Source organism: Rhyacophila brunnea, unplaced genomic scaffold, assembly GCF_057557595.1.
Source record: "Rhyacophila brunnea isolate RB1 unplaced genomic scaffold, BYU_Rbru_1.0 scaffold_12, whole genome shotgun sequence".
NCBI lineage: Eukaryota > Metazoa > Arthropoda > Insecta > Trichoptera > Rhyacophilidae > Rhyacophila > Rhyacophila brunnea.
This window is the reverse complement of record NW_028232774.1, coordinates 5,988,276-6,014,408: the sequence shown is the minus strand read 5'-3', so window position 1 is coordinate 6,014,408 and position 26,133 is coordinate 5,988,276. Positions and strand designations below refer to the sequence as shown.

Here is a 26,133-nt window from a genome sequence, read left to right as displayed (position 1 = left end):
TATTCAAACAAAATAATATTTGTGTTCCTGTGCGTTCTTGGAAAATCCATGCTCTATTTTTTATATATTTTGTAATACTTAACGTTTTCTTGATAGGCATTGGAGTATGCAAAGGTGACAGTGGAGGTGGACTTGTGGTTAGTAGCATTGAAAGAAACACTCCGACGTGGTATTTGAGAGGAGTTGTGAGTACATCTCCTGCCAGCGAAAATAATGACAAATGCAGTACAAATACATATTCAGCATTCACCAGACCCTTTATGCATAAAGAGTTTATAGAAGATGTGATATACAAGACGTATGTACTTAAGTGTATTTTAATTATTTAATCAAACCGCGATCCCATTATCTTAATTAACATTTTTTTTAACGTCAGCCACAATCAGGATGATATTTGCTTAATCGTCTTCTACCCGGTACAAATTGCGTAACATTTATACAAATATATATATAGAGGATTTTCCTTGCTTCAATTTATATTTAATAAGATAATTATTGAAATAGTAAATGAAATAAAAATCGGTACTTATGTACGCGCGTTAGAAGTTATTTTTCTTTGGCGTAACAAAACAAAACTTGTGAACCTAGATTCTTCGACCAGCTCTTAATTATCTTGTTAAGCTACACACTCAAGAAAAAGGGCTGCTTATTGGAGCGCCGTTGGTTTATTTCTATTCACTTTAACTTATATTACTAAATTATATAACTACTTCTCGTTGTTTTTATTTTTAAAGTAACAACTATCACTCTGACGTTTAATCGTTTGTTTACGTAAGAAATTGCAATTTGCCGAAAATAATAAATTCGTTACCTAGGCAACGGAACAATTCTACTATCAAACTTGCGTTTGTATACAGCTGACTGATTCGCAGCTAACTTCATACTGTCGCGCACTTTTGTAACGGTGTGCGCGCACAGCTCTCAATTCCACTCTCTACCAAACGCCCCAAAAGAAGTATAGCTTCAAAAATTCAATATTGAAGTGTGAGATTATTATTGTAGGGTGACCAGTGAAACACGTGTGAAAACTTTTGATATCCATTTATTTGGGATGATTATAATATAGATGATAATATTATTATATTGTACTTATGTTTGTGACTGTGTAATATAGTATGTCTTGCACAGTGGACTATCTGTAGCCGGGACGCTTCAAACGTGTTCCATAAACATAGCAATCTATGCAAGTGATTTATACGGGAACGCAAAGTCAAACTTAAGAGTGTCCTGAATGTAAATAAACAGTTCGCAGATTTGAACAATTAGGTTGCAAAGCCGGTGAAAACTGGATGTTTTTGATTAAAGATTAAATTATTAAAACAATTGTTTTATTTTTAGGGAAGGATGTACTATGCCAAATAATCCTCCGAACGGAAAATTCGTGCTAATCGGATACCGGAATGCAGCCCCCGGAGAAGGGGTGGGTCACAAATCACAAATCAATCTACAATGTGACAGAGGATTTATTTCTTCGGACTCGGAGAACAATATCTGCGACGAGTTTATCGACGATTGGGTTAGACAATTTCCGATATGCGAAGGTAATAGTCTCAAAACAATAACTACTATAGGTAATACATAAATTCAATGTAATAAAACGGTCGTATGTTTACGTTTCATTATTAGTGATGTTTTTACAATATGAGAGGACGAATTGCCAATCTTGAGAAAAACATTATCTAAGCATTCTGAGCAGTCTAAAAATGAACTATTACCAGTGACGTCCCGTGGGGGTAGGTAGATTTAGCGTCGCATGGGGTCGGCAGTTACTCGAAGGGCGGCAAATCGAGGATAATCATTTGGTATATATAGAAATAGCTACCTACTTAAACTTAGTCATAACGAAAATATCTTTCCATTAAAAATTCAGCTCACTGGTTGTAAACAAAATGTATAATTTAACAAAAAAGGTTTAACAGGACTGTATTTTTTGTCGGGTTCGCGATGTCTAATTTACTTCCGTTGCCCTTCGACGTCCTTGGTGACCAGAAACGACACGTTTGCGGATGATGAAAAATATTGTATAAAAAAATGTGTCGGCATTTTGGCGCTGTCCAGGGGCGGCATTTTGTCTAGGGACGTCACTGACTATTACCTATTAATCTAGGAGTTACCAAAGTATGTGCTGCAGCACCCTTAAATACATTGGAATGCACGATCTTTTCACTGAAAAAATGGGACGTCTTTGGATTAAGATTACAAAAATATGTTCGATGGAAAAAAACGAGTCATCGTTATAGGATGGGATAATATAGATTGGTTTTTATCGAAAATATATTTAAAAAAATACACTTTTTCGATTTTGGTTTGAAAATAAAATTTCATCTTGAATCGGGTCTTTTTACGCCTTAAATATAAAAGAAAGTGTTATTGAACGATCTGGGAACACTGCAGTTATGATTGGTGAGAAAATTAAAATCTACAAGAGGTGGAATCGTCGGAACGGAAGGGCGCGTGTCAATGTTAAACTTTTCCTTACCCTTGTTATCGTTTTCGCAGATTTAGAAAAACAATATTTAAAAATGGAGGAAGGGGAGGGTTGCTTGAAGATTACGGCTCGTTTTAGGTAGCCGCGTTCGGCGGCGCGTTGAGTGGTGCGCGCAACTCAAACGTATAACCGTATAAACGTATAACTAAAAAAAGACTTTGTCTACGAGCATTTTCACACACGGTTATAAATACATTTGAGTTGCGCGCGCCGCTCAACGCTCCGCCGACGAGTAAACCGTCTCGCATATCAGAACTCGTTTCGCCTAAAAACGTGTCGAATACGTCGATGTGACGTAATCGTTATTTAACGAAACAACAAATCACATGTTGCATCCTTCTCGGGCTCCGAGGCATGAGCCGAAAACATATTCGGGAAAGTTTCGATGTAAGCAATAATTTACTTAAAGTTTAGTCTAGATTAAACTAAATTTCTGAAGAATACAAATGTATTTAGGATTTTTGGTTGACTTTTGCTCCGAGATCTGCCTGAGCTGTCATTGAAAGATATGGAGCTGTACTGCTCCATTTTCGAGTTTTTTAATTGATTTATATTGCCTTTTCAGTGATTCCTGCGACGCAAACTCCTACTTTGTACAAGAAACCAGCCAGAATGTATGTATTAAATACTGTAAAAATATTAGCAAGTTCTATAAGTTTTTTACCTAGTTTATATACTATGTTATGTCAGATACTTTGGTCAGAATTCGATGGATGCGAGTTCGATTCTCGTCCGGCACCTGTTTTTTTTAAAGTTTTAGTAAAGGGTGTTGTCATGAGGTATTTTTGAATCATTTATGTTTTATGTACCTACAATAAGATTTAAAGTTATTTATAATATAAGTAGATAGGTACAAATTTTTGTATTGTTTATATATTTCGCATGTTTCGTTGTTGAGGGACAAGACCGCTGTATTTAGGGATGCCCAGGAGGTGTAGATGGAGAGTCGTCAGGAGGAGAGATGAAAAGTCGAGATTTGGTAGTGGTTGCTCCTATGGATGCAGGAGCGAGTTTTATTTGCAGCGTAAACAGTCGGTACAAGCGTTTGTTGCAAGAACGTTATGTTACAATACTTATGATATTATCCAGAGGTCCGAACTCAGTGGAATAGGAGCGACTTACTGATCGGGCCGAGATTATGATTGAGACTTACAGGTATTCAGACTGAGCAACTCATCAACTGCTACTGCTAATTATATGCATGAATATTCGGTAAATTGTAAGTCATTGTTGATGAAGTTTGCAATTGAGAAATCTGCTGGCCTCTACATTATTGCACTTCGATATCATGCATGTAGAATACGCTGACTGTAGATGCGACTATTGTGCGATAGTTTAAGTGATTTGCTAATTCTTACACTGTAGAAATAATGCTGAGAAGGCCTGAAGTCCTTGACCACTACATATATCATTATATATAATTTATTTAATTGTTATGTGCATGTCTGTGCTATTTTAAAAATCTTTTCTTGGGTAGCGAAGCCGAACCCTGATATGCGTCACGTTTCAAAAAGATTAAAGAACTCCATACATTGTACATAAATAAATTAAAACAATTGATTCGATATTTTTTTATAATAATATTAATATTAATATTAACATAATATTATGATCTTGTCATGATCGAATGGAATGAGAAACACCATTTTTAATTTCCAGTGAGGGCTGCGTGGTACCAAATAATCCACCAAACGGTAGATTTAGTGTGTTCGGTGTGGACAGCATTAAACCAGGAGACATTGTGCCGCCGTTTTCAAACATCGCTTTGAATTGTTTTACTGGGTACAGCACTACTTCTAAACTCAACTCTTGCGATGGTGATACCAACAATTGGAAGTATGACCTCGGGACTTGTTTGAGTGAGTAACTTTGCCATATTAATATGAATGGTTTAATTAACTATTTCTTTTATTCAACGAATAATCCACAAGACTTAAGAATGTACCATTCTAATTATTGAACATACATAATTTTGAAAAACACGTCTGAAAAAACATATTATAAACAATAGAAAAAATCTTTTTGAAAAAAGTAAGACACCCGGCAGGAATCGAACCTGCATCTCTTGGGTTTACTCGCGGGCTCACGACGGGGGCTTTACTAGCATCAATAAACTTTTTAATCAAATTTAACTACCTGCCAGAAATAGTAAATGAAATAAATACTGGATTTTTTACAAAATTCCTTAATGTAATCATCATCAGCAGCCTTAATTTATCCACTGCTGGATGAACGCCTCTTCAAGTTGCTTCCACTTCTCTCAGTCCTGTGCGTTGCGTTGCCACGTACTTCCGCAGAATCTTAATGTACCTACTTACATACAATAAAGTGAAAAAAGTACTTACATAATTTTAAATTTGACGTTTTATCTGGGAATGTTTGGGTCCAATAAAGCAATGTTAAGTTAAGTTAAGTAGATATAGATTTTGTCGCCAGAGTATCACATCTTTTAGAGCCAATTGACCATTTTATTATTATTCAAAACAGAAACCTAAAATCACTAAAAGTTCAGATTGGGATTCAAAATCTTAAGAATTTTAGTTACCCTTTTTTTAGAATTATTAATAACCACGTCATTGCTTTTTCGTACAAGATGATTGTTAGTAATTTTGAACAATCACAAACACCCAGGTTTTGACCCAGGCAAAAACATAATATTAATATTGTGTCCTGACCGGGAATTGAACCCAGAACTCCCGGGTGGAAGGCAAGCGCCTTACGCACTGCACCAGGAGAGCCGCCTAGTTACCTGTTTACTGATTATGGTAGTTAGTGATCGACCACAGTTTTATATTATTGTTTTTGTTTCAGAAATGTGTGACTCTCTTGTGAGTTTATCCGTCAAGTTTAATTGTTCCGACCCATCCTCTGCTGAAATGGATCAAGTGCTCAACTGCGACGTACCCGTTCCTTCTGGGTCATTAGCCACGCCAACTTGCGAAGTGGGACACTACTCCAATGAACGATTACCAACATTAGTTTGCAAAGATGGATCTTGGGACAGAAGGATTCCAAAGTGCACTGAAAGTACGTTAAACGTAAAAATTTTACATATTTTCATATAATATGAACAATGCTAATTAGTAATAATAATAATCAAGACGTGATTGGTGCTGAATTTAGCTTGTTTATAGTTGTTTCTTTTCTATACATTATAATCATCTTTCAAATATTTTTTTAATTTATACCTACTTAATATGTAACATGTAAGATGCAATGATCTAATCGAGGCAGCTTCACAATTAACCAATGACATTAATATGGACGAAGCATCTGGAAAAAAATGACACTCAGTTTTTTGTCGGGTCTGCCGAATGGCATAATCTGTTCTAACGCCATTACAATAAAGGTGATATTGCTATAAATTTCCGATGCCTTTTGTCGGGTTTGCCGAATGGCATAATTCATATTTTAATATCAATATCGTTCGCTCAAAAAATGAACATTTACACTAGAAACACTGTTCTAAAGACATTACAATAAAGGTGATATTGCTATAAATTCCCGATGCGTTATATCGCATAATCGAAATCGCGAAATTTTTTCACGTCGGCCTATAGCACACGTGGGTCCCAGGTTCGAATCCTGTGTCTGGCAAGTACAAAAATTGTTTTCAATTTGTGTGCGTCAGGGTATGGACCTAATAGGTTGAGCAAGTGGCTGACATCCATTTCTCGTAAAAAACAAAATCTGTCAATACAAACCTCCATTTTTTTAGTTTGAAACATTTTGTTTCAAGTAGATTTTGAAAGTCAATCAGATGGATTTAGTGCAAATGTAGTAAAAGTAGTATCATGCAGACATTGACATTTCCGTCTATGGTGTTAATTAGATTTTAAAAAAAACGGCCATTTTTGTTTCTGATGCAATTGCTTGCATGCACATTGTGATTTTTTTTTCTATTTTAGACGAGTAAGTTTTTAAACTAAATCGATTTTTCTCAGTATTTAAAGCAGCTAAAAAAATGAATGAATATTGAAAGGATGAATAGTCTGGCAACGAAATTCAAAAAAAGAACGTTATCTAGATTTTGAAAATAATGTTCTCAATAATTATTACACCCGTATTAATCAGATAGGTTTTTAAGGTACGAAATGCGACGATTTCCTCCGTTAAGTATAAGTACCGTTGATCTTTCCTTAGAATCTTAGATAATGAGTTAGGTAGGGTATGCTATCTTTTTGTTCTGTCAGAATGTGGCCGGGGTAGTTTTCCAGTAGCGAAGGGTGGAGGTAGGCTATTAAAATCTGCTATAAATAGTGCACATTAAACTTTGTTAGTCATACGTATTTGTTTTTTATTGAACTAAGACTACAATTTACAGAGTATTGGGTAGTTTTTAAAAATCAATTAAACTCTGCCTAAGCCAAACCATAATAGTTATGGTATATTTTTGCCGATAAATCAAAACTGTTCACACTTTTTCATTCATACTTATTTGTTTTCGTTGGATTAAGAATACATTTATTAGACATATTGTTGTTTCATATTTTTTAATGCATAAAGCCCTGCCTAACCAAACTTATAATAGATAAAAATATTATTCTTTCTATAAAATATCAAAGTTATGTAAGTATGATTTAATTTCATATTTTAGATATTTGATAATATGATATACGAGCATTTTTTGACTATTGTCTATTATGGCTTGATTTCGCAGGGTTTAATTGAATTTTACAAATTTTATAACACCATCTGTAAATTGTCTTATTTCAATGAAAACAAATACGTATGACTGACAAAGTTTAATGTACATTATTTATGGCAGATCTTAACAGCCTACCTCCACGCTTCGCCACTGTAATTTTCTAATTTTAATGTAACGCAGAAATTCTCAGCAATTAATTCTCCATTTTGATTGTAATAATCACCCTTAGAGTTATATAGCTACAGTGAATTTGTTCACCCCATTCGTCGGTTTTAAATTGATTTGTATACGGAAAAATGTATTAGTAGAGCCAGATTGAGATGCTATGCCATTTCGTATGTTAATGCAACATTTAAAACAACTTTGTTCCTCACCATTGGTAGTATAATATTTTAGCTTGAGAGAATAACAGCCAACTGCATCACCCGTTTCATTTGCAGTCTGAGGCTGGTGTAATTTTTTTTAATGATGTTTCTTTGATACTTTTTGCATTTATTTATAAATTGTCTGATTTAGTTTAAACGAAGAATACAGCACGGACAGTAACGGCTCGACGACTTTCTAGGTGCTGGGGTTTAGCCATCAATAATTAATTATACGTCTACCTACTTTCTCATATTATACATTATGTACCAAGCTACTTATAATAATATGATTTTATTAATGAGGAAATGAGTAATCTTTCAGAATAAATAATATGATTATCTGAGTCATTACTTAATCACACCTAAAATCGTGCTTAAAAATATTAACTTAATTAATAATAATGATTATTATAGACTTACCATCATCAGTTTTGAACAACGAAATACAGCGATCGTTTTTACTCACCTAGGGGTCATTTGATTCTCTCCCCAGTATGCGTATACTGACGCTTATGCATTCACATCCTTTGTAAAACGAGATTTGTACCGCAGCGATGGGATGAGACTTAGTGACCCCGATTAGCGAAAAATAGACGCCATAGCTTTCTTAATTTTTCTGTTGGTATAACCGTGAAATAGGGTGTATTTAATTTAATTTATTATTTTATTACCGCGTAATCATGCTATTACATAATTTACAATTAATTATTGCTTTATTTATTTGTATAATAATAGTAATTATCTCTATAAAATACGTCAGTTTTAGATGGATAAAATATATTAAATGGTTCATTCAATCATGTAATTAAGTAGGTAAGTATATTATGACAGTGATAAAAATATCGGACGTGTATTTTTGACATGATAACGATGTGGGGATAGTCCCTATAAATCCTTAAGGCAGAGCCGCTCCTGAGCACGAATTGAAAATATGCAGTGCTTTTTGGATAAATTAATAAAATTATGTGTTTATAGTATGCGGAAGAACAGTATCCCACTCTCCTATTATGTCGAAGAATAAATATGCAAAGAAAGGGGAATTCCCTTGGCATACTGCAATATTTCGACGCAGCAGAGAGAAGAGATTAGATTACAGGTGTGGTGGAAATATTATAAGCAAACGCCACATCATTAGCAGTGAGTATATTATTATTTATATTGATATAATATTATTTTTTATCGATTCATGGTGGAAAGACATTATATTAATTAAAATAAACCATTATTATTATTATTATTATGTAGGTAATAAGCATTCCACATAAATTAATAAAGAACATTAAGCGGGAACCACATTGAGGTGCATGTCGCGGACTATCACGTGAACTCACGGCGATAAAAATGTCTATGGTTTCGTCATTTTGCAGAATATTTTGAACGTGCACCATCTTGTAAATTCACTGAAGAATGACACTGGTGATGAGTGCCTACTATAATGTATTAGTAATTTGAATTATAATTATTCATGCTAATTTCAATAAATTTGAATGGTTTCTACGTGTGCGTACGTTAAAATACATGCGGCATGACATTCATAGATAATATGATAACAACCTGTAGACCATAGAAAATGGACAATATTCTCATAGAAAATACATAGTGCCAACTGCTAAAAACAAAAAAGTCAGTTTCACGGTTTGACGTGACAGACGAAAAGTGTTGGCATATAGAATAATATGATAAAAACATTCAATTGTCGTTCATTGAATCATGCAGGTGCCGATGCAGTGAAGTTCAACGTGAAGTGCCCTCATTGTTGTTTTAGTGATTACGGCAGATTTTTCTAACTGACAATGTTCGTTTAAAGGTTCAAAATGTGCTACGGGATGGGAGCATCAGTCTGATAACATTATAAACACCAAGAAAAACGATATTACATACTTTTTTCCCGTAGCGCCACCTTACTGTGACGTCACGTGACAGTACGCGACATGCACTTCAATTTGATAAGAACTTTAATATCTTCACGCGGGCTTCCTTATTGTTAATATGAAAAGGAGTTCCATGTAACCTGTCCAATGAAATTAAAATAGGAAACGATAATGCTTGCCCTCCAATATCTCAATGAAATCATATTTTTTTGTTTGACTCAATTCCTATGAAACTATGGTGTGATCGACCAAAATCCATTTCGCGATCGACCCGTTGAACGTGCCTGACATAGTATATGACTTGTACGGCGGAGCTACGCAATGCTTGCAAGATCTTAGAAGATGCGAAAAGACTGGCAAGCGTCAAGGAGTCTTGGAGGCAGTTGGTGGTGTCAGCCAGTGAGAAGCGGACTCGAATTTCGCATTTCAATTTTGATTTTTAATGAAATCGCGAATATGGACTAATATTATTTATAGTCCATACGGTATAATACAGTCATATTAAACTGTTTTTCGGTTAAATTTGGTCAATATCCAATAGTGACGCGGTCGAAATTTCTATTTTTTACAACGTTTTTATTAGCTCGGATTCTTGTGTGTCCGGTGGTTGTTTGTCCAGTACAAATCTTGCAATCGATTTTTAACTAACTAGACATTTGAAACTTTTAGAATATATCAGAACACGATGCTAATGCATTATTTTAATACTTTAAGTTATCTTTAAGCAGAATTGAATTCATTTTCAGTTAATTCTCTATTGTATGGAAAGTTATTTCAGAACAATCCGTAAAAAGTAAATGACTATTATTGGTTGCTAAGGAGGTGGTCCTAGCAACTAAATTATTAATATATACGTTCGTTACTATGGAAATCAAAATGAAATGTCAAAATGACATTTCAGTATTCTATATTTGTTTGTTTGTTTTTTATTTACTTCATATCAAGTACAAATTTGAGCATATTGAGCATAATAATTTAACAAAAAATTTAAAAACGTTGTACATAAAAAAATTTTCTATCTTGTAATTATTTTAAATCTAAAACAAAAAACGCGTCCCACAAGTTTTTCATCAATAATCAAATGTGAGGAATCTATATTATAAACATAGATTTTAACATACCTAAATTTAATGCTCGGAGTAGACAATTTTATAAACAGGAGCGCACGCTAAAGACGCAAAACAAATAGTATCTAAAATTACATAAAAAAATGTTGCAGCAAAATAACACAAAAACTCATTATTTCTTATAGAAAGAGGCTCTACGAAATGTCATAAATATTATTTTTATCATAAAAAATTACATGTGATTTTGGTAGACCTGGGACCAAACCCAAAACTCACGACTTCATAGGCGGACACTTTTCAGCACTCGTCCATACTGAAATGAATGACACTAATTTGTATACGATGGAAAATAATATTGTAATCTTGTCATTAATTAATGAATTACCACTTGGTATATTGATACGTTGTAGGTGTAGAAGACTCAAATGTAACGAATTTATATTAATTTCATATAGATATATTATGTTAATTTGTTATAATAAATGTTTCTAGCTGGACGCTGTTGCACTTCAGTATATATCGATTATCTTAAAGCGAGCGAACTACTAGTGGTTGTTGGGAAAATGTTCAGCAAATTGTCTCACAAAGAAGAATCCCAGAAGACGTACATTCAAAAAATTCAGGTAACATGTACCTACAAGTACATGAAACTCTTCATGGAAGTTGTCACCTTGGACGATTGTCGTCAACTCCAACTTGATATAGACAATATATTAGATTGGGGCAGGCGTAACAAACTGGACTTCAATATTGAAAAATGCAATATTTTATCATTTACCAGAGCCTCGCGAGTATTATTTTTCCAATATTCGATGAATGGCAGAGTTCTTTCGCGAATACCATCTGTAAGGGATCTTGGCATTACGTTTGACAGTAAGCTGTCATTTAGTGGTCATATAGCTATCATTTGTAAAAAGGCGCTACAAATGTTGGGCTTCGTCTTGCGTACTTCCCGGGTCTTTTCGGATGTTACTGTATTAAAAATTCTTTATAATTCCTTAGTGAGAAGCCGGCTTGAGAGTGGGTCGATTGTTTGGGCCCCGCATCAGTTGAAATATGACCTTATGGTGGAGCGAGTTCAAAAGAAATTTTTGAGACTCCTTTATTTGAGGTTATATGGATACTATCCGTGGCTTTATCCAACTGACTCTCTCTTAGGTATGCTAACATACTGTAGTTTAAGTGCTAGAAGATATCAATATTTGGCCACGTATTTTTTTCGACTAATACGTGGTGTGAATGAGAACTCTGCCATTCTTGGTAATATTGACTTGTGTGTCCCTGATAACTATCTTAGAAATCGGGAGCATCAGTTGTTTGTTCTCCCGAGGAGCAGAACTAACCTGCCATTGGTGATGCCAATTGGTAGAGCAATAACTCTGTTCAACAAAATTGCTTCGGATGTTGATATATTCCATCTACGTGAGAATGAGTATAGGTGAACGTTATTTTATAAATTCTTAAAATAGGGTCTGCTTAACTCATCCGGTGTACTTCCTTGTACCTATATACTTCATATTTTTTGTATTTACACATTTATACTACAGAATAACTTAATATTGCATAATTACAATATTACATAATACTTTTTTAATAATATTTATTTGTTTCTAAATGTCATGTTGTGAACGTCTTAAACTTATAATTTGTAATGTCCACAATATGTAAAATAAATTAAAATTGAAAATTGAAAAAATTGAAATTGAAATTAAAATTAAAAGTAAGCCGGCTCTCACATCTAAAGTCGCCTCGTCTGCCGCACAGCCATGAATCAAACCTTCCAATGTGTTCCTGTGTTGCATATGAAAACCGTGCAGACCTACCTAGCGACAGTCGCACGTAACTTACAAACATATAGATATTTAGATGCGGCGATCGACGAGCCGGTATATGAATGACCAATTCGTACGTGTTTGTATGCGTCCTGGCGTTTCCGACTCGTAACCCTAAAAGCGTGCAACTTGTCGATTACAACAGCTGACGTTTTTTTCTAACTAAGGAGTCGCAATCGACCAATCTGCAGAGCTCCATTTGGCAACGTGTGTTATGTGAATAACGATAACGTCACATCGACGTATTCGACACGTTGCAGGCGAGAAAGCGGCTTAATCATTTGACTATAACGCCGTGGGTCCCAGGTTCGAATCCTGGGTCTGGCTAGTACACATATTGTTTTTCAATTTGTGTGTGAGTCCAGGGTATAGACCTAATAGGTTGAGCAACTGGCTGACATCCATTTCTCGTAAAAAACAAAATCTCTTAATATAAACCTCTACTCTGTGGAAGCCCTTAATGGTCCGGTCCTATTAAGATCAGACATGGTCGAAAAAAACCCGCTCGCCGATCGCCGCATTCAAATATCTCCATACGTTTCAAAGACTACGCGCGTCTGTCGCTAGGTATATCTGCGCGGTCTTCACAAGCAACAGTGGATCGCCGTTCTCGGAAGGTTTGATTTATGGCTATGCGGCACAGGAAGTGAGTTCAGATGTAATTAAATGACAAAATAACGCGGTCCAATAACGTGGCAGTATTGACTATTATTCGATTTTACGATTTCAGGTTAAAAAAAATTGAAATTCCTGTCATATTTGGAGGGTTGATGCAAGCACTTCAGAACGATTTAGCGATCCTTGTTTTAGAAACGCCAATAATCTTTTCTGAATACGTAATGCCAATATGTTTAGATCTACATAATTCAGATATTCAGAGTAGGCACGAACAAGACGAATCACTAGCAAGGGTAAGTATACAGTGGTCAACAATACATTAAAAGTTAGTTTGAATAAAATATACTCACATAAAAACAAAGCTTTCAGTGTACTTAAATAGTCAAGGCCGACTATATACAGACCGGAGCACTTAATTGAAAATTACGATGGTAGTGCTAGTTATTGATTATTTTGTAATGCCTTGATGTAACCTGTTCGCAGTAAAAGAAGATTTTCAATTGTATGTTTCGCTCAAACCAATTAACGTATTGCCATATTGTATTCCAATATGAATCGTTCATAATTTTATAAAGCAGTAGCAGTAACTAGCGTTACGACCGAAAGTTACAGTTTTGAGTGTCGTTATTTATTATTTATCTCATATTTTTTAGAGTTTTACAGTAACAGTTTACCATAGTGCACTATAAGTATGAGTAGTAACTAGCACTATGATCGACATTTACAGTTTCATGTCACGTTCAGACTACAATTGGCCTTGTTACATACTACCTGCATCCACAAGAGAGCGTCTGGGTTCTGAGCTTTTTTCCGGTTCAGAATGAAAACTCTCCAGACCCTCCAAAGCATTTTTATGTGTGCGAGGCTGGACCTTTCTAAAAAATCGAGTTTACATGCTATTATTAAATAGCACTTAATTTTATTATCGCGTGATCAGTTGACTTGGCAATGACTGAGTTGGCAATAAATGCTGAAATTCTTCCGCAGGTAGCTGGATTTGGCTACGAGACTCCAGAAGGCCCGATGTCACCGCGACTGAAAGCATTGACGTTGTCAACAATAGTTCTTCCAAGATGTAGAGAAATTTCCGAAACAAATTTCTTGAAATTTATAACACCTGATAAAGTGTGTGCGGTAGCATTAAATGGTATGTATGTTTTATGGATAAACACATCAAAGATAACTAACGTCTAGTATTAGAGATAAATATTTAAATATTACCTTTTATTACATTACTTCGAGATCAGGCGTGCATATAAAGTCGAAAGGGGTGGGGATTCGGGTAATTGTAATATGCAAAATGACATTTTATAAAATATAACAACCGCAGTATGCAATTCGGTCGTTCAGTGGTAGAATGCTCGCCTGCCAAGCTGGCGGCCCGGGTTCGATTCCCGGCCGATTCAATTTTTGTATTTTATTTTATATTTTATTTAACAGGTACATGTTTTACCGCTTGCCACAATATTAAAATTGTGTGCAGAAATTCAACTGTAACGCAGAAAATGTTTTATTATAGAACTTGGTTGCGGGCTGCTTCTAAAAATTAGCTGGTATAAAATAGATCTACAATTGTTTGTAAATCATCAGGTATTCGAATTTTGAATTCCGCTTAGCACAGTATACAAGTAACTGAATGATATTATATCAAATCGACTGTGGAAAGGCAAAAGGAGTTAATCCACACTAATCAAATTTTACAGGAGGCACAAAAAACGTTTTGATAAAGATTTTGGGCCAAAGTCTAAATATAAAATAGACACAAACTTGAAGTGCATGATGATAATAATTTGGTGTTATTTTTTCCCAATCTATAATTAAATAATGAAGTTATTGAAGAAAAACTAATAAAAATGAGGGTTAAGTCATTTTACCTGACAAAAAATTAGGTAGGTATTAACATATTTGGAGTTAGACACATACATTTTACTTGCGATTTATGATATTACTAAAATATATTAACATAAAACAGTGCATAATAATGATATTAGCCTATTACAATGATATTTATCGTAAATTAAAGCGAATTGAAAACAATTTCAATTGAGAAGTATTTTCGACACATCACATAACCTATAAATCGCATGGCAGTATTTTAAGTGAATTAGCAAATATTGTATTACTTTTCTCAGATATAATGAAATCATCAAATCGATTAATCGATAATCGACAATTAAAACACAATATAAGTTGTCACAGGCCGTTTCATACCGATATAGATAGAATTTACAATAGCTCTTCTCGTGTGTGATATAAAAACTTCAAGATGTAATTGTAAACACTAACAATTTTTGTCGGGATTATTTGTTGCGTCCATATTAACACCACACTTTTCAAGAATCATTTTGCTTAGTTCTGTTGCCATTTTCACTCAATGTTTAAACTTTAAATGATTTTTTATGAAAAGACTGTCGAAATCCGTGTTAACTGTCAAACGACCGACCGAGAAATGTACGTGGCTTACCTAAGTCTTTTTTCTGGTTCATAACTTACCCGGTCGGTCGGCAGAGTTTAGTAAATCTACCATTATTTTCATACATTTGCAACGTAAGATGCATAACGCTTTTTTCCTTTCCGTAAAAGATTACTTGAACGACTAATAATGTCATTGATGTGGAATAAATCCTTTTACCTGGACGCAAATTTCAAACGCCCTTCTTTTTTAAAAAATAAAAGCTCAAATTTGATAATAATTTGGCATTTTGCAGCTTACATCCTTTAGGCAGAACGTGTATTTAGTTGTGTGCAATGCTATTATTCAATAAAACCTATTTTGCAAAAAGTGAGGGTTAAATTCTTTTCCCTTTCCACAGTCGAAATATAAGCATGCAATGCCATCTTTTAGCGGAGAAATTATATTCTAGATAGTTGATGTATTTCAAGAGCCACCCAGCTTTAAGAGAAACAATTGCTTCTGACATATACATGTTCCAATGTTCTTCCGTGTAGCGGAGGTTCTCAGCATCGGGCTACTGATGCATTTATACTTTAATCTTTTTTTTTTCAGGAAGTGCTAATTTATGCGATGGTGATAATGGAAGCGGACTTGTCATGAGTAATATTGAAAATGGAACAACTGTGTGGTATCTAAGAGGTGTAGCTACTGTGCTGCAGCAGTTAATCCCTAATCAGAAATGTAATATGACATCATTTGTACTGTTCACGAGACCATTGTATCATAAATATTTCATTGAGAGTGTATTGAACGCACCTGACTCAGATTAGTTAGTATTAGTACCAAGGTATGTATTGACACCCTCCTCTTTTATATGAAACAAAGTGTTCGTAATTTAAAAACTATTCGCAAAATAATACAACATAGTAAAAACCCGATTTGTTTTTGTTTTATTTCTTTCCAATATTTTTTGTACCTATAAAATATTATTTTTTTTACTTATTTACTTTGGCACGTCGTTGCATTGCATGTTCGATGCAAAATTTCTAAAAAAATCATTAGGTAGGTACACAACTACTAACAGCAAATAAATCTTGAATATATACGTAAAGACTGAATAAATACAGCAATCACCCACCGTTATGTGAAAAGCAGATAATATTGGAGTCCAAAGATTTAGAAAAAAACTTGTCTAAATTGTAAAAAAAAGTTCGGTCAGACGTGTTCTTCACTCAATTGATTTCGACAGCTCTGAATATATTCTGGCGTCTATGGTGGGCAGCCAGTGTTACCAATATTGAAAGATTTTTTTACACAACTACGAGTTCTTGGTGGGTGAACAATTCTCCCAGGGGATCATGTTTCCCTTCCTTCCCCTATGTCCTTAGTGAATTAAAGTATTTTATCAAAAAATATGACTGTCTTGAAATAGCGTAACTGTTACCTGAAGTCATCAATATTATAATTTATGAATTAATCTTTGGATAAAGAGTTTCCGTGAGAAACACGAAAAAAATATACATAAATAGATTTTATTTTTTTATATAAAAAAATAATAGATTGTATCAGGAGTAATTAGAATCCTATTATTATAAGCAATATGTAGTTGTAAACATTAGATGCTATAAATGATTTATGATTAAAAGAGGAATCGATTGTCTTCGCTAACTTTTAATTATTCATCGTTTATGGAACCACGAGAGGATATTTTCAATCACAATCACCCTCAAATTTCATTCTATCTATATTTTCATATATTATATTTGCCCCACATCAATGTATCCAAACTGGGCCATCCAACAATCACATTGACAACTCTGACAGCGAACTAATTTAGTGTAGTGTTAAAATCAAAGCCGTTAATACGACAGATACTAGTGTATTAATTATAAGCCATCAACGCGAAAAGTACGCACTTCAATCGGGAACATAAATAAAAAGAGTAATAATTCTAAGCTCGAGGGTGTCTTAAATTTAGACTAGATTGCGAGAAGATGATCGGGAAACAATAAGCTTTCACGAAAGTTAAAACATCTAAGCTTATTCAACGGAAATGCAAGTACATAGACTTTATAATAATAGACGAAGGGCGCGTGGTGCGTGTCCCTTTATATTTATTTTGGTTATGTAATATTAATTAGTTTATTGACGTCTTGTGTGTGATATCCGGCGTCCGATATCCACTTGTGTTTATCAAGTTATAATAATTCTGTAGGTATTGCATCATAGTACATGGCTATTGTTTATTAACTTGCAAAGTTTGGTAGGTATAACATACTCTGAAATTTGGGAGGCCATATAAAAGTACGTCAAAAGCAAAAAAAACTCATCTGTACCAGCAGAAATGTTTTATCATAATGAATTTGAATCTGCATTACTTTTGACAAATACCATAGATCAGTCTATAAACGACACGAGTCTCAGTATTGTAAGACGCAACAACAGTTCTTCTTCCAATTATCTGGGACTGTATATAGTATTTTAGCAGAGCTTAAATTTAAGGTTCCGACGGTATTCACCCTACTTTTATAAAAAAAAAACTGCGTTAAACCTCTTGTCCTCCCATTATCCATAATTTATAATGCATCACTTCGATCTGGAATATTTCCTATAATTTGGGAAAAGGCCTTCATCACACTCATTTTTTTTAAAAAAAAGGTTCTCTTTCAGACGTGACTTACTATAACTATACCAGACCTACATCGATACTTTCATCTTTGGCAAAAATATTATTCGAAAAGCTTATTCACAAAATTATAATACATTACATGTCAAACAATCATTAAATAACTTTCAGTATAGATTTTTACCTCGTCCAGCAACTTCATCAAACTTCATGGTTTATGTAAACTACCTGGAAGAATCTCTCTAAACTCTGGTAAACAAGTTAATTCAATTTATACTAACTTCAGCCAAGCTTTCGATACAGTCAATCACAAACTGGAGAGCACCTCAGTCACCTGCACTTTGCAGATGATATTGTTATACTCTCACAAGACCCGAAAAACCTCCAAGGTAGAATGCAAGAACTCGCGGATGTCAGTCAAACGATCGGTCTAAAGATAAATGTCTCAAAGACAAAAGTGATGAGGAACTGTTTTTCGGACCCTGCGATTATCTGTGTTTCTGGCACCCAACTCGAGCAAGTCAGCAGCTACGTCTATCTCGGACAGCAGGTGTTCATAGACGGAAGCATGCACGATGAAATTGCTCGAAGAACAAAGCTGGGATGGAGTGCTTTCGGACGTCTGAATATTATCTTCAAGAGTGACCTACCATTATGTCTTAAGCGTAGGGTGTTCAACCAATGTGTGCTACCTAGATAATGATCATAAGTGGTGCATGAAAAATCACATGATTCTCAACCCTCGTCGCCGTTTTTCATACCAAGAAAAATACAATATAAATGACAAGATGCTCACTGAGGTGTCGATTCGAAGGATTTCAAAAAAACTTCTACTAAAACTATTTTGTATAATTCTGTAGTTTAATATGGAACCCTGACTACACTATTTATATCAATAAGTTGGAACAAAGTGCAAAAACGTTTTATAAATCATCTATTTTTCAGCAATTATTCTTCGTTTCCGGAAATTTGTACGTAAACAGTTCACCGCAGGACACTTATTCGTGCGCCGCAGTACGTGAAACATGAGTTCGTGTAACATTTTAATCAAATGACGAGTTCTTCGTTGAACATTTCACCGTGGAGTATATTTGTACGTATGCTAGGTACAACATGTGGCGAATTTTATGAGATGTTTTTACCAGGTTAGGTTAGGTTAGGTAAGGGTTAATCTAATTGGAACAGTACTATTTGCAAAATATCTGATTATTAAAAGAATGCATTGGCATCGTGTTCTGATATATTCTAAAAGTTTCAAATGTCTAGCCAATTGGGAAGTTAGTTAAAAATCGATTGTAAGATTTGTACCGGATAAAGAACCACCGGACAAATAAGAATACGAGCTAAGAAAAACGTTGTAAAATATACATCACTCATTGACATAGTATATCAGTCTTAATAATATAGTAAAGCAGTCAACTTCTTAGAATATTTTCAAAATACTTTAGTGAAGTAACTAACTGAAGTAACTTAACAATGCATTTCACAATTTTGTTTGAGTTACTACGTGAAAGCAATAAATAAAGCAAAAATTTCTGATTAAAATTACTGCATAATTAACTAGAAAATGATAATTTTTGACTTAATACACTAAAGTACTCATGGTGTGACTTATTCTCTGTGATTGATCTTGTTGGTTGACCTAAATAAAAAAAAAATTGATTTAAAAAAAACCTTTCGACTTTGTGAGATTTTTTAGAAAACATTTTATTTTAGTGTTCTATTAAAATTATCGTTTGAGGTAAATAAACGTTAGTCACATTATTTCAGCGTTTAATATAGTTATAAAAAATATTCAGAAAGAATATTAAACAAAAAATACATCAAAAATGTCATTTAAGTTTTCTCATTAAAATAACAGCTGTTTAATGATAATGATAATGAAAATGATACTCAAATGATGGGAGGATGTCAGTATGTACATACCGACTATTCCTAAGGTGCATTTAAGACACCCTCAATGAAATACTTATGATGTAATGGTTTCGTGAACACTGCAAATGATTTTATATCACACAGAAGTTCTAACGACGAAACAGAAGTGGCTACGCCTCTCAGATACCACACGGTCACACCGTTTTCTATATTGCTCATGGCAAGTCCACTTCCACTGTCACCGTCGCATAGATTATTGCTTCCTAAAACAAACAATTATTTAAATTTAATCAACTTTAATTTATTTTTACACAAAATTGCCACTATAAAATTTATTACATACTTATATAATTTTCAAATAACTATTTCTTTTATTCAACGAATAATTCACAAGATTTAAGAATGTACCATTCTAATTGAGCGTAGTTATGCACAAAGCAGCCGAAACACACAAACCTCAAACAGAGATAGAAGCACTTTTATGTAAATTGTGTTTCTTTATCAGCAAAGCCTTTGTATACTGCGTATATTTTTTGAATGATAGATATTATATATATATATGCTTTTGTATAACTTTTGAAGAGATAAAAGCATATAATCTATGAAATTTTGGTATTTTAGGAGTCCAGGTGTTTTGAGTAAAATGATTTTTTTAGAATGTGCATTCTGCAGAATGCAGCCATCTCTTATTTTTGTAAGAAAAGTCTTTATTTTTGATTATTTTCTTTAAAAATAGCCTTCTAAGTTACTAAATTTTTATGGGAATTTCAAAATTCTGAAAATAATTCGAAAAACTTGTAAATTATACATCAATATTTAGATGCCTGGCACTATTTTTTTATGAAAAATCTGTATATTATATTATGTATAATATGTATATTAAAATGAAAAACATATAATGTAATTGAGAAAATAATGTTTACTAGCTGAGCCAGCTGGCTCTCGCCAGTCTGTCTCGCTAGGTCTTACAGACAGCTTTTCGTCATAGTGACTTGGTGTTGGATTTTAATATAAAAATTGTAAAGCGTGTATAGACGGCGCCATAGTTTTCCCTTCGGGATGGATTTTCATTCACGTCAGACAATTGAAAATTTAGCTGATTTGTCAGTTTTACGATCTGCATGTCGTCACTGCCAATACAAATTTGGAGTCATGCGCGTAGTCTATTCTGGAGTCTGGCCTTCTCAATATCGTCTGACACCATTTCAGGCTGCTAGGCTTAGCAGAACAGCTGGCAATCGCCGATTGATACCACTGTCATTTTAATTTTAATACAATATATGTGTAGGTATGTGCATTTAAATATGATAAATAATTATACATCTCAATCGTGATTATCATAAATAGCGATCCAATATAACGCGAATATTAATCTCTTTCGGGTCCCATTTACATAATAGAAAAAGGTTAGCAGCATAAAAAATAAATTTAAACATTATTTTGTTTCATTGTCTATAAAAAAAATGCTCGGAGCCATAGAATAATATTTTAAAAATCATATTTGTATTTAAAAATTAACCTTAAACAATATAGTTTCCCGGTGCGGGACATCCATATCGAGACAAATGTTGATAAATAATGAAGCAATACATATTATATCTGATAAAAATAGGAATTTATAAGACCTAAAGATGTGGAATCAGCTTAAAGAGGCCTTCACACAGCAGTGGATTGATACAGGTTGATGACGATAATGACGATATAAATGGGTAGATATATAAAATCACAGATTTAAAAAAATATTGCAGTTTATATGACCAAGAAGAGTAGAATTAGGTTGGGATAACCTTCATCCAGCAGTGGATTAATCTTGGTTGATGATGATAATGACGATATTATGAATGGGTAAATATAATATCAGCAATTTTGATAAATATAGCAATTCATATGACCGTCAGAAATTCAAACAACTTAGAGAGGCCTTCATCTATCGGTGGATTGATTCAGGCTCATAATGATAATAAAAATATAAATAGAAATAATATATTATCACCGATTTTGATAAATACAGCAATTCAAATGACAGAAAGGAGTAGAATCAGGCTTGGGAGGCCATTATCCAGCAGTATATGGGTTCAGGTCAATGATGATAAGGACGATAGAAATAGGTATAATATAGTAGTAGAATCAGGTTGCGGAACCCTTCATCCAGCAGTGGATTGATCCTGGTTGATGATGATGACGATATGAATATGTAGATAAATGTAATATCACCGATTTTGATAAATACAGAAATTCATATCACAGAAAGGAGTAGAATCAGGATAAGGAGGTCTTTATTAAGCAGTGGATTGGTTCAGGTCAATGATGATGATGATGATAATGATGATGATGACGATATAAATATGTAGATAAATATAGTATCACCGATTTTGATAAATACAGCAATTCATATGACAGAAAGGAGTAGATTCGGGCTAGGGAGGCCATTATCCAGCAGTGGATTGGTTCAAGTCGATGATGATAAGATGGATAGAAATATGTATAATATCACAAATTCGTTAAACCAATAGTAGTAGAATCACGTTGCGGAACCCTTCGTCCAGCAGTGGATTGATGATGATGATGAAATTCAAGACTATCAAGAATACAATCAACGTAGAGAGGCCGTCATCCAGCAGTGGATTTATTAAGGCTTGTGATAAAAATGGCATTATAAATATAGATAGTATAATATCACTGATTTTCATGTGTAACTAAGGAGTAGAATAAGGCTGAGGAGGCTTTCATCCAGCAGTGGATAGGTCCAGATTGATGATGATAAGGATGGTAAAAATAGGTAGATATTATACAATATCACAAATTTTGTCAACTATAACAACTCGTATTAATTTATTTCATTGTTTGCAATGGCAACTTAATATGACTATATCTATGGAAATTAGTAGCCTAGGTAATTATTCAATAAAAAAATAGTGCGTAAACAGCCACAAAGAAGTAGTTAAAAAAAACAAATTTGTTATTAATTAATAGAAAACTCATCTTACAATAAAAATGTCTTGATTTAAATTGATTATTTATGGCTGCTAATAGAAATGCCACATTTTTTCGATTAATTCTGCAAATTCTAAATTCGAATTCTGAACTTGTTATAGGCGAAAACAATTGAAAATCAATCATATATTTCAGTTTGACAGATAAGTGGCAGTGAAGTAGTTTTAGATTATATTTTCGTAATAATTAGTGAAGAAATATGTATTTATTTTGTGTTAAAACTCAAGATTGTGCCCGATTCAAATGGAAGTAGATTCGGGACTTCAAAAATTGAAGTGAATTCCTTTAATAATCAACAAAGTGGTATTTAAATAAAAAAGTTGACGTATTTTCCAAAATCTCTTAGGATAATAATAATATATAGGAGATTAATTGAATGTAGAAAAACAAACCTTTAAGTCACGATTTTAAAAAATTACGTAAGTACTTAATATTATCATTTGGCTGTTTTTTGCAGAACGAATATTGCATATTTTTAGAACGCATTTATATGACATTTTTGTATGACAGCAGCTTGGTTGCTTTATGCAAATCGAAAATGCAAATCGAGATGTTTGTATGACAGCAGCTTGGCTGATTTGTGCAGAACGTAAAACGAACGTGTGAGATTATGGAAATCATAATAACTCATTTTTTTTTAAATTGTGGCTTGGCTGTTTTGTGCATAACTACGCTCAATGATTATTGAACATACATAATTCTGAAAACACTCATCAGAAAATATAACCAATAGAAAAAATCTTTTTCGAAAAAAGTAAGACACCCGGCAGGAATCAAACCTACGTTTCTTGGATTTCGCGCCCTGTGCATTACCACTATGCTACGACTGCCATGCTTAATTGCGACAAATTTTAACTATTGGCCTTATTAATACTTGCTCATAAGCGCGCTCTAAGCTCAGTTACGGTAGGCAATCGATTTTTGTATTCTAAATAAAAGCATTTATTACTTTAATTACTAACCGATGTCACGGACCTGCGCGGTTGCAAATAGATTGCAAAAAATGCGATGACACGTCTTACCACTATTATACGGAAGGATCGGAGAATTTAGATTGCCACAAAAATGATGCTTGTGCAAACATTAGTGTTTTAGATATTTTATACGGAGTCGAGTCGTGGACTCTGAAGGCAAGGGAACGGAAGGCAGTTGATGCCTTTGAGATGTGGTGTTGGCGGCGAATGCTTCATATTTCTTGGACGGAGCACAGGATGAACCAATCAATCATCCAGAGACTGCAGATAAAGGAACGGCTCTCGACAATATGTCTAAGACGAATTCTGCAGTTTTTAGGACATATTGTCAGGCGCGGACCAGACAACCTGAAGAGACTGGTTGTTTTGGGTGGGTGAATCAGAGGAAAAGCGTCTGCGCGCTGGAGCAACCAAGTGAAAGAGCTGACTGGGGCACCATCCATGTTGACTGAGAGAAACGGAAGATGAAGGATGGAAAGTCTTGGTGGCTTAAAAGATGACAAAATTCAAATGTGATCACGATCCTCAGCCATGAGTGTACGACCAAGAAGAAGAATATAATTTTACATTATTCAAAAATTTAAGCTTGAAATGCGTACAACTCTACTGTGCAGTGCTCGAATTATGAAATTTCTTCATTGAGATTTATACCTAATTTACTTTTTTTTAATATTTTATATATTTATTAATACAAAGTTATTTTTGAAGTTATACTTCTTTTGGGGCGTTTGGTAGAAAGTGAAATTGAGAGTTACGAAAGTGCATGACAGTATGAAGTTAGCTGCGGATCAGTTAGCTGTATACAAACGCAAGTTTGATAGTATAATTTTTTCGTTGCCCGAATTTATTATTGTCGGCCATTTTCAATTCATTACGTAAACAAACAATTAAGCGTCAGAGTGACAGTTGTTATTTTAAAAATAAAAAACAACGAGAAATAATTATATAATTTAGTAATATAAGTTAAAGTATATATAAATAAACCAACGGCGCTCCAATAAGCGGCCCATTTTCTTGAGTGTGTAATTTAACAAGATAATTAAGAGCTAGTCGAAGAATCTAGGTTATCACAAGTTTTGTTTTGTTACGCCAAAGAAGTATAGCTTCTAACGCACGTACATAAGTATACACGCCGATTTTTTTTAAATGTAACCCGTTTGAGATTTTTTTTGTACAAATTATAAAGGAAATAAATTGTGATGTATAAATACTTACCACTTAATCCACCGGCACAAATTTTATCAACCTCTAGGGCCTCGTAAGAATTTTCTTCGATAATTTTTTTGCATCTTGGCACAACTATTATTGGCATCGTTAATGCTTTCAGTTGGATTGCTGGTGGTCCACCTTTAGTTTCAGAGCCAAATCCAGCCATCTGCGGAACAAAGTCAATATTTAGATTATTGAGGTGCAAAAAAATGTACCGTATAAATGATTAATCGTAGACGATGTACCAGTGGCGAATACTCCATACTAGGCATACCTTCTAAGAAAAATAGATATTCAAGTAGTATTTCATTGAATAAAAAACGATATGCGAGAACCATCTATCGTCAGAATATCTAACTAATATATTAATAATCTATCGTCAAAATTTAGAATGAATAAAAAATAAGTGACAAGCGCGATCTGTTCTCTATTTAATAAAATTATCGATTCATCCTAAAGGATTTCAGTTACATGTAAGTTGTACATATGCAGTTCATCGTGAGACACTTATTCGTGCGCCGCAGTACGTGAAACATGAGTTTGTATAACATTTTATCAAATGACGATTTCTTCGTTGAACATTTCACCGTGCAATACATTTATACGTATCTTACAAAATGCGGTGAAGGCGATAGTTTGCAAATAGTACTGTTCCAATTAGATTAACTCTAACCTTACCTAACATAACCTAGTAAAGATATATCATAAAATTCGCCACATGTTGTAGCATACGTACAAATATACTCCACGGTGAAATGTTCAACGAAGAACTCATCATTTGATTAAATGTTACACGAACTCATGTTTCACGTACTGCTACGCACGAATACGTGTCTGCGGTGAACTGTTTACGTACAAATTTCCGGATACGAAGAATTTCGGCATAAACACGTATTATCATGCAAGTTGCAAGATTGCATGAACGGATCAAAAAAGTTTCACGCAACAATTATTAGTACTTGCATGTGCAGTAGTGCATGTAAGTGGCGAACCTACCGGAAGAAATACGAACTACACTGCATAGAATATTTTGACGTTTACCGATTATCTACGAACCTGTCCAATAGCACCATACAATAACAACATCACGTCTCGCTTACGCTTGAAGAATGAGATTTGAGAGACAGCCATCACTTCTACATGTAAACATTTATTATGGCGATTGTTTAAA

At 34.0% G+C, this 26,133-nt stretch overlaps 2 protein-coding genes across 5 annotated transcripts in view; one reads left to right on the top strand and one right to left on the bottom strand.

Moving 5' to 3' along the window:
• The window catches only part of LOC147077701 (ovochymase-1-like), a 153,942-nt gene that overhangs the window by 28,389 nt on the left and 99,420 nt on the right, over window positions 1-26,133 (top strand). For 2 of the 3 annotated variants that reach the window (XR_015072223.1, XR_015072222.1), the window contains 10 exons: window positions 97-298; window positions 1,339-1,541; window positions 3,054-3,102; window positions 4,148-4,347; window positions 5,300-5,515; window positions 8,477-8,638; window positions 10,932-11,062; window positions 13,002-13,182; window positions 13,877-14,036; window positions 15,897-16,223. Coding sequence is in view for 1 of the 3 variants with exons in the window: in XM_085960676.1 (XP_085816802.1) it covers window positions 97-298; window positions 1,339-1,541; window positions 3,054-3,102; window positions 4,148-4,347; window positions 5,300-5,515; window positions 8,477-8,638; window positions 10,932-11,062 (1,163 nt within the window). In the remaining 2 variants the exon portion in view is untranslated. Of the gene's footprint in view, window positions 1-96; window positions 299-1,338; window positions 1,542-3,053; window positions 3,103-4,147; window positions 4,348-5,299; window positions 5,516-8,476; window positions 8,639-10,931; window positions 11,063-13,001; window positions 13,183-13,876; window positions 14,037-15,896; window positions 16,224-26,133 lie in introns of those variants that run through there. The other variant, XM_085960676.1, reaches the window with a different exon arrangement.
• LOC147077704 (ovochymase-1-like) overlaps window positions 19,667-26,133 on the bottom strand; it is a 54,708-nt gene continuing 48,241 nt past the window's right edge. For both annotated transcript variants that reach the window (XM_085960678.1, XM_085960677.1), the window contains exons 19-20: window positions 24,969-25,128; window positions 19,667-20,048 (exon numbers count right to left, since the gene is read on the bottom strand). In XM_085960678.1, the coding sequence (XP_085816804.1) occupies window positions 19,846-20,048; window positions 24,969-25,128 (363 nt within the window). In that variant the 3' untranslated portion in view covers window positions 19,667-19,845. The remainder of the gene's footprint in view (window positions 20,049-24,968; window positions 25,129-26,133) is intronic.